This window comes from Phasianus colchicus, chromosome 5, assembly GCF_987193195.1.
Source record: "Phasianus colchicus chromosome 5, bPhaCol1.hap1.1, whole genome shotgun sequence".
In the NCBI taxonomy this organism is placed as follows: Eukaryota; Metazoa; Chordata; class Aves; order Galliformes; family Phasianidae; genus Phasianus; species Phasianus colchicus.
Window position 1 is genome coordinate 52899419 of NC_143440.1, and position 11855 is coordinate 52911273.

Sequence of the window (11855 nt, forward strand, 5' to 3'; positions counted from 1 at the left end):
AGTGACATCAGATTGTATCCCTCTGTTACAAACTTCCCCCTTCTACTCTTTGTTCAGCTCCTATCTTGTTTCTTACCTTTCCTTTTACCCTCAGTTTTCCCTCTGAAGCAGCTGCACGTCTCTATAGCTGGCATCTTCAGAGTTCAGATGTGCCTTAGGATCCTTTGTATCAAATGCCCCAGCCACTCCTTTGAAATACCATGAAAGCCAGACGTTCCTTGAACTAATGTGAACCTTGATGGCTCTGGTTACACAGGTCATCAAGAAAGCACCCGGCTACAACCCAGAGACAGACAGAAGCCAAGGTAAAGAGAAAAAAAAAGAAAAAAAAAAAAGACCCCAAAATAAAGCAAACACACAACATACAAAAAGAAGTAGAGAACATGATGAAAACGGGAAAGAGAAAAGAAAGAAGAGGTGAAGGACAATGGCAACACAAGACTTGAAACTCACTGGCTTGAAAGAGAGTTAACTTCTGGTCAAACATCTTATGATCCCATTTTGATTGATACTAACAGAACACTAGAAGTGTGAAGTTGTGCTCAAAATAACAGAAGTAAAATTTACAGTCTGCATTACTCTGCTAAATAAGGTGAAAAGAGCAACAATCAGTGTTTAACTCTTAGCTTTTATTTTGTATCAGGATCCTGCATTTATTTTACGCAATATAGCTGTAAGAAGGCAAACCACCAAGGACTTGTAGTTATTTATTAGAACATCTGTGTCACTCCATTTCATTACAGAAACAATTCTTTAACAAATTCAGTAGTATTTCCAGCAGCGGAATAAGTATCTTTTGTGTAATCTCTCATCTAAGCATTTTTAGCAATTTTCATCAGAATGGCAGCTAGACTTCAACTACTCAAATAGTCTGTTCGGCCAGAAGCCCACACAAATTGACATTTGGAGGACATGTTCTGGTTTTCATGGTTAAAATCACTGCACTGTGTTCTTATGCTATTTAAAAACAAACAAGAAAGTAGCTCCCCATTTGCTGCCAAATATTAATGGATGAATACACATCCATGATGTTTCTCCTATTGCTCAAAATTGCTTCAAAGTTCTCAGAGTGAGAAATCTAGATTTCTATTTCCTTTCATAAATGTCAGCATACATTTTTCCCTCCCCCTCCTTCCGTCCTACCCTCTCTCTCTCCAAAGACTCCTCTCTCCATTGAGTTTATGCCCTAATAGGAAAACCGGATGTAGTAGGGAAGACAGAGATGACAGAGCATCAGCATGCACAATCCCACTCTTTGTTAGCCTTGCAGAAAGACTTAAAAAAAACAGGATGAAGACTGAAGACAATAGAAGGACTTTCATAAGCAGGGACCAGAGCAGGAATATATGAGAAATCCAGTGAGATTTTTAAAAATGAAGCAGCAAATTTCATGAAATACACTCAGGTATTTCTCTTTTACCTAAAAGTTCCACAGTGCACAACCAGAAGTAAAGATACAACTTATAAACATCTAGAAAACCAGTAATCTCAATATTTCAGCAAGCAGCAGTTTAGACAGATAATTTTTCTCCTTGTTCTTTCATATACAACCACGAGCATAGCATCTCTGTAGCTACACGTTTCCCCCCATGTGTCCCAATGAACAATCCCCCTGCTTAACTCTCAGAGACTACATGTGCTGAATACACACACAATGCACCGCCCCAAATCAGAGTTTCTTCACTCCGTGCTTTTCACGTGTATGTGTAAAGGCTTCAGCTATGCAGTTCTGCACAAACTGGTTAGTAATTTAACTACCGTTTTTGTCTTGCAAGAGTCTGTCGCCTCACTGTGACTGGAGTAATAGCAACAAGTGCTGCCAAGTGGGAAAAAAGTTCATTCATGAATTCTTACATTTCTGCCTGGTTGAGGTTAGGCATGTCATGGAGATGACTCTGGCCTCTGCACAAACAAACATCTGTGCTACTGGAAGTAGAACTTCCTTTAAGCGACTGACTTACAGAACTGCCAAGAGCTCACAACCAGGCAGAGATGTTTAATTTCATTTCTCCATTTGTATTTTTAATCTTGGAAACAAAAACCAAAATGTAAAGCAAGCTGACAGAAGAAAACAACCCTAGAATTCTAGAAAGCCCTGCTATTTCTCTGCCAGGCCAAAACACCTGCTCCTGATAATGATGGCTTTATGCTTACATACACCTGCCATCCAGAAGGACTCCAGAGCACTTTACCAACTGATTTATACATACACAAATCATTAAAACTACCAAAATTAAGCCTCTGCTTAATTGAGATGTAGCAACTGCACACAGTCACGCTGTTCAACTGCTCAGGACATGAACTAAGAGATACCATATCCAACCAAAGCTACGGGGGAAATTTTAGGTAGAGAGAATGTTAATTGCCCAACCTGGATTTTGGCCAGTTGCTACAAAATATTTGCATGTGAAAAGCCCTAGGACCTTCAAAGACCACAAGCAGTCCAACCTTCAGTTTTATAAGACAAACAATATACATTTCCTAAATCTAAAATCCTTTAGCAGTCCCTCCCTGCAGTAATTACTGTTTATGCCTTGACTTCAGAAGTTCACAGTATCAGACATCAGTTTTGGAAACATCCTGTGGTTGTTGCACTTCATCTTGCAGAGCAAGCAAACTGATAGGGTCTGACAATAAGTGATTAAAAAGAAAAGTCATTTACAAAACATATACACAAATGGATCAGATTCCCCTCCCCCAAGCCAAAAGAATTGAGTTTCTCAACAGATCTCACAGCAGCTACAACAATTAAGAGAGTAACGGAACTGGCACACAGAATACACCAGGGTAAGCTGTGAAGATACAGCACTGCTTTCTAAAACCAGTTGGACAATGCCAAGTTAACAGTGGCAAAATGTATTAAGCAGGGTGAGGTAGGATTCACTGTACCTACCATGAAGGCAAAAAAGCAATGGGGAACTGGTTAAAAAAGGCTGGGACAACTGGCATCCAAGAACCACCAAGACACATTTGACAGTTTAGGCACAAATTTGCAATCTCAATTATGCAGAACTTGCAGAGTAACATTTTGGAAATGGAAATACATTCTACAGACAATTTCAAAGTACTATCAGCAAGCCATCTGAGACAACAATCTGATTCTGTAAGGTGATTTGAAAAAGAAAAGTATCAGATCAAGAGATCAGAGCATCCTGCAAAGGTCTCCTTACATGAAAGCAGATTCATTGTAATTCCAGAAACAATGTGAATTCAGTACTCAAGGCTAAATAAAAACAAGACTGAAATATGACTGCTTTAAAGTTTTAGAAACACCTGGATCATCCTGATAATCTGTGTGGTTTGCAAATTCCATTTTCAGATTTTTAAAACTAAATACGTCTCCCTCAGATTTTTTGTGCAGTGCTCCTCAAAAAAAAAATTAAAAAAAGTACAGAAAAAACCTGTAACAAGAAGATTAAAAAAAACACTGCAGTCTAAGTATGCCATTTAAAACTAAAAATGTATCACTTATTTAGTGAGTTTCTAGATACATAAATGGGAACAGGAAACATGATTTTGTGTTTCTTCCTCCTCCTGTTCTAACCAAACAGTGTAATTCACAACTTCATCACCAGAATAAGGCAGCCTGAGTACACCAGAATTATCTGGTGCATTACTGAAGGTAATGAGTGAATAGGAGCATTCATATCCTTGCTTTTAAGTAAAACAGACCAGAACAAAAACATGAAAAAAAAACTTATCAAAGTACTTTTACATCAAGCATCAGATAATTTGCTAAACTGTATCCAGCTTCCACCCTATTAAACCATGGATTATAAGCTTCATTGTTGCAGATGAATGATCAGCCTTTATCAAGGTTATGATAATGAATTTCCATTTTCTTCCAAAAATAATTACACTATACCTTTGCACCTTCAGGCATGTTGTTGCAAACCCTCTGGAAAAATCCTGAGTTTGCAAAACCATACAAGTTTCCCTACTGCTGGAGCACACAGGTTCTGGTTTTGGTCCAAAAAATGACGATATTAAGGAAAGTACCTAGCACTGCTCTCTCTCTTACAAAAAACAATAGCAGAATACAAAGAAGCAGGTAAGCCAAGAGCGGTGCTGAAAACACCCGTCTATCCTCTCAAAAATTAAGTACAAATCCGGCGTTTTGGAAATACAACATTTAAGAATGCAAAAAGCACAATGGTACATGTGACTACGTTACTGCAGTTTTGCCATCCAGTCAAGAAAATTTTGGATAAAAATCATTCTTTGTTAGCGGTAAAGCAGAAACACAGAGTGCACAAACTCAAGGTTGCTCTTTGTGTCCGGGGCACCAATACCAAGAGAGGTTCAGGCAAACAGAAAAACGTGTTCTCTGGCAAGTCTCTGCAAGAGAACGGCACTGCTCGCAAAGACTGATCACCATTCAAATCAAGCTTCACTTCAAGACAATTCTACCTTCTAATAGCATACAAATGGAAAAAGAAAAGCTACAGATCTACATATAAAACAAATGATTTGCCTCAGCTGAACCTTTAACACTCTAAGTATCATCTCTGGTTGCTATCTTCATAATCATTTTCAAACCAAAGAGCTGTTGCAGTTTTATGTGAACACACGCATATGCACGAACCCGAAGAAATCCCCTTGTAATGCATTTGCTCAGCTTGACAGAAAGTCACACACACTCCTTACAGGCAGTTTCCCGCTGAGGCGAGCAGGAAAATAAGAACTGACTATGTAAATATACCTTGCTAAAGGGCAGATCCCATGTTGCAGGACCCAACACCAGTCGTCCTGAAGAGGAGAGCCACTTACCTCGTTTGTGGAGCCATCCTTCCTTCACTATCGCTACTTCATTCATAATGGCGGGAATGTCTCTTGGTAGATCAGTTTATGTCAAAAGATCACTGTTGAAATTTCTGAACTCCAGCAGAAGGGTCCACAAAAGGGTGTTTTTTTCTTGTCTTTCTTCTTCTCAGCTACTTCTAAAAGGATCAAACAAACAAAAAAAAGCCCACCATTATTTGAAGTACATCACATACGTTAAATCGGGTATAACAGGGAGATAACAGGGAGTAGTTTTCACTGCTGGCATTTTTTTTTTTTTTTAAACTATTATTACAAATGTTAAATGAGGGCTTTGTTCTTCACAGGGACTGCTGTATCTCAGCAGGTGAAGTTGCTGGAAGAAGTGCCTACTGAAGCCTTGCTTCCTCACTAAGCTGGTTGACCGCTGGTAGACTCACAGTATCACCACTCTGTCTAGATTAGAGGTGGCTGCAAGTCCCTGCCCTTCCAGCTCTCCAACAGCATCAAACTGCCCTCAACAAGAAAAAATCCAAGACTCAGCAAAGTCGAGTTCTAAATATTTCCTGGTAAGACTTCCAGAATCCCCTCAGGAAGGTTTATTTACAGCCTGCTGTGTATCAGTCTATCAACACATACACGGTGCATCTTAGGGATATGCGCCCAAGAGTAAAAATTCCCAAGACCATGCTGCACATTATCCTGTTATCTCACTCAAATCTCCTTGTCTTCCCCCAAAATCACCTTTTCTATCTTTGATATAATTCCTGCCTCTCTACAAAGATTCTCAGATAAGCCCATGTTATCCTAAATCAGCCCTTAGAAGCACCCTGATCAATTTTATCATGTTTCTGTAACTCACTGCAGATTGCTGCTCTTTCTTGCAATGAAATAACCTAAGGACACCTTAGGATTTCTACCGTCTTGCTTTATGATATGAAGTCTATATCTAAGTAGCTCAAAATAGATACATTTTCAATAAGATTTGGCTGTCTCATGGCTGACTATCACACGAATGTTTTTCATCTTTCTCTCCTTCACTGAAAGTAGCTCTTCCTAGACACATCAGCTTTTATTCTTTTTCTAAATTGAATATTATTATCTTTTCTGCTTGTGGTACAGTTCTATACCATATATCTATGTAGCTTTTCTTTAATGACTTCTGAGCTCTCAGAAGCATGCATTTGTTCATCCAGTTTGATACTGCTTAAGCAATCAAAAAAATCTAACTAGTGACACGTTCTAAGCAATAATTAAGTAACAACTAACAGCAGCACTTGTAACATGCCAGCAAAGACCTGGCTTTTACTGGTCTCTCTCCAAACATCGAGGCATCACATTCCCACCAACAAATATATATCATCTCTGCATGCATTTGGCGTGTACGCATCAATTATTTGTGAGCACGCAGGTGATACTCATCAGAAACCAGATTAAAAAGCAACTAATTTCACATAGCTCACTAAGACACAACCCTTGATGGAAGAAGCAGGTGGTCAAAATGAATCCAACCCAGAACTGAGACACTGGCAAGGACAGAGGGGCCTGTACCATTTGTTGCCAGTGCTCTAGAACTATTTTCAAAGCAAAGAAGTCAAATTTGAATGGTCACTAGAAGCAGAAATTGACAGGGAGGAGATGCGAGAGAAAAAAAGCCAATCCTAGTATTTTTACCTATGAACTTTAACTATTTATCACTATTTCCAATAACATTTTATTTTTTGGTTCTTTTTTTCTCCCCTGGAAACAGCAGATATTTTTCCAAATTATGAATCTGCCATTTCTGACTGCTTATAATTATCGTCTCAAAGAAACAGATACGACGTTTGCCTGAGGGAGGGAAAACACACAAAAAAATGACATTAGAACGAGAGACTTGTAAGAATTCTTAATTTCATAAATAAATATGTGAGAACCATATGCTGCAGAATAGAGACCAGCAACCCACAGCCACCAGTTGTCTTCGAACAAACTCCTTCAGATCCAGAGCAATTAAGACATAACTTGATGAACACAGCAGGCTTTCACTCTCCTTTCAAAAAATGCATGCACAACAGTCACTCCAGCTAGATCTACTTGTTGACATCAACAAGAGACCAAACCTTGCTAAAGGCTTCACTTCAGCATCGAGAGATCTGCAAAGCGTTGAGCAAAACCCCTAAGATTATCACAGCCTAGGTAAGGAAACACAACACCAAGGTGTGAAAATAAATGCATCTACCATGGTGCTGTAACAGAAAGTGGGGTCTGCGTAGCCTATCTCTGTGTCTTCAATTCTACAATTTCAACATGTTAAGCAATCAACATCCTTTTCAAGATTCATACTTTAAAAAAAAAAAAAGCTATGAACCAAACTAGTCTGTAGAAAGGACCATCCTTTTACTAATACCAGAAAAAAGTGCGATGGCACAAAATCATAGAACCTCCAACTAACATACTGCAGGTTTTTCTGTGTTGACACTTGCTAGAATTACCACCTGGCAGCCTCCTGCTCCTCACAGCCTAAATTGTCATCTCAATCTGAATCAGTGACTATGCAGACCAGAAAACAGCAAGTCAGCAACAAAACCCAATGATCAGAGGAACTACTTTTTCCAGTTTCCAGTGTTGTCCGAAAAGCCTGGACTGCCCTCCACCTCCAATTCCTATACAAGAAGCATCCTCCACTTGTTAGCGCAGCACTGCCTTCAGGGATGTGTCTACCTGCCCAGCTCTTTCCACCACACTGCAGCATTGGCTCCACCTTGTTCCTTCAGCAATGCCAAAGCATTTATTTTGTAAGGGGGAACTTTACTTAGAGTTGGGAATGCCTTCTCGCTGTGCAATAGAATGTCCAAAGCTCCAACAGCAGCAAACTCACTCTAGCTGGTACTTCAAAATACACATCCAAGTTGTACTTAATAAATGTATTTAAACAAAAGGTAATCAAATAGAGCGCTAGCAAATAAAGGTAATTTCCTGGAATAGAGGAGAAAGTTAACTACTGGCCAATGTATTTCTGAAGATGTGTAAACCAGAGAAAGTTCCATTTGCATAAAATCTTTAGAGAGAAGAAAAAAAAAAAAAAGAATTATTACAGCCCTCCTTTATGGCCATCTAGGAATGGTTCCCAGTGAGCAGAGGGCATCTGAGGTAAGTATGACCTGGCTGCTTCAGTCTGTGTCTGCACATGACTGAGTACTGTCAAAAGCTAAACAACTCTGTCTTTCTCTCAGCATTCAGTTTGCTGGACTTTCAATACGCTTTCTGTAATACTTTTTTCAATACCAAAATATTCCTCACACAGCGGAAGCGCAGCAAATCACAAATAGCACAACATCAGCATTGTGCCCCAGTGAATACTGATCTTATGCATACATTAATTCCCTAAAGGTTATTAGCTTTCATCAGTAATGAGATAACTCATTTTCCTGTGCACTGAAACAACGAAGCCTGCTTTAAGGAATCAGCTTAAACAGAAGGTGGAGCAGAATCATCTTTCCTGTATTTGGGAAAGCTCCTTTTTTTGTATGTTCTTGTACTTACATTCACGTTCTCTTGTTCCAAAATACCCCTGAAATCAAGAGATCAATTTGTCCTTCTCAATTCACCTTCTTTCCAAGGTCAAATTTTATATTCCTTTCTATTCACACCTGAAAGCAGAGCAGGAAGAAAATTAATTCTTCCATTAACAGTGAATCTGAAACAAGCGTATGGGATGCAGGAGCATCACGGTAATGACTTCATCTTTGTGAAGGAGTAAGCCTCTCTCCGAGGAAGATCAAACCCACCAGCCTCAGTCCCACCCCTGTCTCACTCAGCACGCTGGCTGTGCCAGTCAGCACAGATCAGAAAGCAGGTTACAGCAAAGCACGCTCCTGGACTAGCACTTTGCCCATCCCAACACCTATTACGGGATGCAGGCTGGCAGCCCTGATGCCCTCACGTGACACACATCCGTGCATGTTCCCTTAACACACAACAGCAGAACCATTCAAAAAAGGACCCAGCTGCCCACCTTGGTTGCAAGGCACTGTCACACGGTAGCAAGCTGCACAAGAACTGCAGGGGAGCAGAAGTGTGTGTTTTGGGGCCCATGCATCGCACAAGCAACCCGTGCTCTCTTTCTGCAGCATATCCCTGGTCTCATTTTAAGCTCACAGCCAACTGCATCCAAATGGCACAAGCACAACAAAGTTGGGCTCCAGCCAACATTTTAAGTAGAGCGTACGGAGAAGTATCTCCACCAGGCTCTGACCGGTGAAGTACATCTCCTGCATTATGCAAATCCTACCCAGGAGAAGCAGTGCTTCCAAAGCACTCAAGGCCCCACGAACTCACAGAGGCTTCACACCATGACCCAGTTACTCAATCTGGGCAGACAGCTTTCAAGAGAGCACAGAAGGACCAGGTTGTTCCAGCATCTTAGCTTGCTTTACAAAAATTCATTGTGGACCATGAGTTAGGCATGGTCACAAATATTTGCTACTAGCTCATGTGATGTTCCATTTAGAACACCATGTCTAAATGAGTATTTCATGATTGTATGTGCAGCTTATCACAAGGTTTAGAAATGCTTCTCTGACACTAAGAACTGCGGGAAAAACAGTAAGCGGAGAAGAAAAAAAGATCTCTAAAGCCACATCCACTCTTCTTCCAATCCATCAGCACAATCTAGGTTTACAAAGCTGCAATTTGGAATGCCTGTGCTCTCAGGTCTTCACTAATCAATAGACAGGAGGTTGATTTTGTTCAGGTGAGGGGCCAGAATTACGACATGCAGCTGTCCAAGCTGCAACCACAACTGCAGTTTGATAGGACAAACTGAACTGCGTATTTCAAAACTAAGCAATGGCAGAAAAAGAGATCTCTTCATACTCTCTGTCAAAGACATAGGCTAGACAAAATCTTCTTTATGTTCCTAAACAAGAAGAAGGCCTTTTACAGTTTACCCTCATATAATTTAATGACTGTGCTGCTCAGAACTTCTGTACCAACTTAAGATGCATTTAATCAAATTCCATTTCAAAGTATTTATAACAGAAGTTTTGTTCTGTCTCCCAAACAAACCAAGTCACTCATGAACCTATTTCATCCTATTCGTAATTACTTACAGGTTGTTTCTATAAGCCAGCAATGCCCCAGCTACAGGTTACTTGCGGACACTGGATCAATTCTTAGATTTGATTTACTGCTGTAGCTCAGAACCAAAAGCAGTTCTATACACAATGTACACAAGGAAAACCCTCCTATTTAAAAAAATCAAAGGTAGTTCCACAGTGCCTTTAAATCTATTAACTCAGACAAATGCTGTGGCTGTCATCAGGAAATTAGCTGCTACAAAAAGGTAATTACTAGTCATAGACCGTGTTACATTTATTTACCTGTAAACAAATATTCTTCTGAATTAAGTGTTAGTAACGCCCCTTTGTAACTGTATTTCGAAATGTACATCCCTCCTGGTGGCATAAATACAACAAACAAGAGTAAAGCAGGGATTAGCTTCTTGTATGGGTGGGATGGAAGAACAATAAACCAGAGAAAAAAATGGTTAAATCCTTTCCCAGGGGCAGGGGGAATCCCAATAAGGCGCAACCTGCATCAGTACCTTTCTGTCAGTAAAACACACAGCAAATACAGCGTGCTCACATGCTCTGATAGAATTCTGCCTTCCACAAAGGATCCAAGGGAAAAGTCCTAGAAGTCTGCAGGAACGTTTCAGTGATTGCAGAACTCCACCTGGGGGGTTTGTGACGGGATGGAGGGGGTATCGGCTGCAGGCAGCTTCCCGCAGCTCTGCACAACACCACCGCAAGAAGAAGTCAAAGCGATGGGGCCCAGCAGCACTGCCCGGCACCGGCACACACACACTCAGACTCACACCCCCGGTCCGCAACGCAGCGCGGGGCCGCACAAAAGATAAAGGGAGAAAATGGGGGCGGGGGGAGGAGATGGAAGAGCGCTCGGCCACTTTCCGTGCCACACTTTGGGAAATGCCCCGTGCCTCCCTCTGCCCCGAGCCCCTTTTCCTTCGGAGATGCTCGGGGACGACGCGGCCGCAGCAGGCCCCGAGGGCGGCCGGGGGAGCCCCCCCACCCCGCAGCGCTTCCATCCCCCGCATCCCAGGGAAGCCAACGGCTTCCTGTTCGCCCCGAGCCCTCCGGCCCGGCTCCGGCGGGGCCGCAGCCCTCTCCCCCCCCCCACAGCACACCACGCGCGGCCCCGCGGTGCCCCAGCCCGGGCCGGCAGCAGCCCCCGCCGCGGCCTACGCGGGTCAGCGGGCGCCCGGCGGCCGCCGCCCGGGGAAGGCGGAGAGCGGCCGCCTCGCCTCGCCTGGCCGCCCCTCCCGGCCCCGCACAACGCGCGGCGGAGCAGGCCCCGGCGCTTCCTTCCCCCGGCCCTTCCCACCCCCGGGAGCGGGTCACTTACATGGCTGCGGGAGCCCGGGGAGGAGGTGATGGGAGGGCGGCGGCGGCGGCAGGGGAAGGAGGCAGGGGAAGGGGAGGGAAGGGGGGAGCGAGCGAGCGGAGGAAGGGAGAGCCCGGCGGGCGGGCGCCGAGCGAAGGCCTAACTGGGCTCACGGCAGCCGCCGCCTCCTCACCATCCCCGGGCGGCGGGCGGCGGGCCGGCTCCTCCTCCCCTTCTCGCAGTCGCTCGGCCCATGGGGCTCGCGCGGGCTGCCGGCCTGCCTTCCCCGCCGCTCCGCCTCGCTCCTGCCTCCGGCCGAGAGGAGGAGGCTGCGCCTCTCGCCTCGCGCAGCAGCACCCCCGGAGCCGCAGGGCCGAGCTCCCCGCAGTCGGAGCCGGGCTCGTCCCACACGCGCTCGCTCACATCCTCCGGGGAGCGGCCGCCGGGTCCTACCGCCGCCGCGCCGCTTCCCGCCCGCCCCGCCGCGCTGTGGGGCCGCCCTGCTCCGCCTCGCTGCTCCCCTCAGCCCGCCGCCTGCCCGGCCCCGGGCCCCGCTTCGGGCTGCCCTCCTTGAGCGGCACCGCCGTCCCGCTGCCAGAGCCCCGGGTGCGGGTCGCTTTGTGGCTTCTCCCGGCTTAGGGCTGCGGGAAGCTGTCGGCGTTCACAGCCCGCTGTCTGGTCTCGTGAAAGCGTTCTCAAAGTGTCGG

The 11855-nt window shown here is 44.2% G+C and overlaps 1 protein-coding gene across 3 annotated transcripts in view; it reads right to left on the reverse strand.

Annotated features, from left to right (window-relative positions):
• Nucleotides 1–11631, reverse strand: part of AKT1 (AKT serine/threonine kinase 1) — a 71506-nt gene extending 59875 nt beyond the window's left edge. Inside the window, exons 1-4 of one of the 3 annotated variants that reach the window (XM_090141731.1) lie at nt 11170–11631; nt 10125–10199; nt 8287–8393; nt 4771–4940 (exon numbers count right to left, since the gene is read on the reverse strand). In XM_090141731.1, the coding sequence (XP_089997857.1) occupies nt 4771–4816 (46 nt within the window). In that variant the 5' untranslated portion in view covers nt 4817–4940; nt 8287–8393; nt 10125–10199; nt 11170–11631. The remainder of the gene's footprint in view (nt 1–4770; nt 4941–8286; nt 8394–10124; nt 10200–11169) is intronic. The other 2 variants (XM_031592899.2, XM_031592902.2) reach the window with 2 other exon arrangements.
• Between the last annotated feature and the right edge of the window lie 224 nt (nt 11632–11855).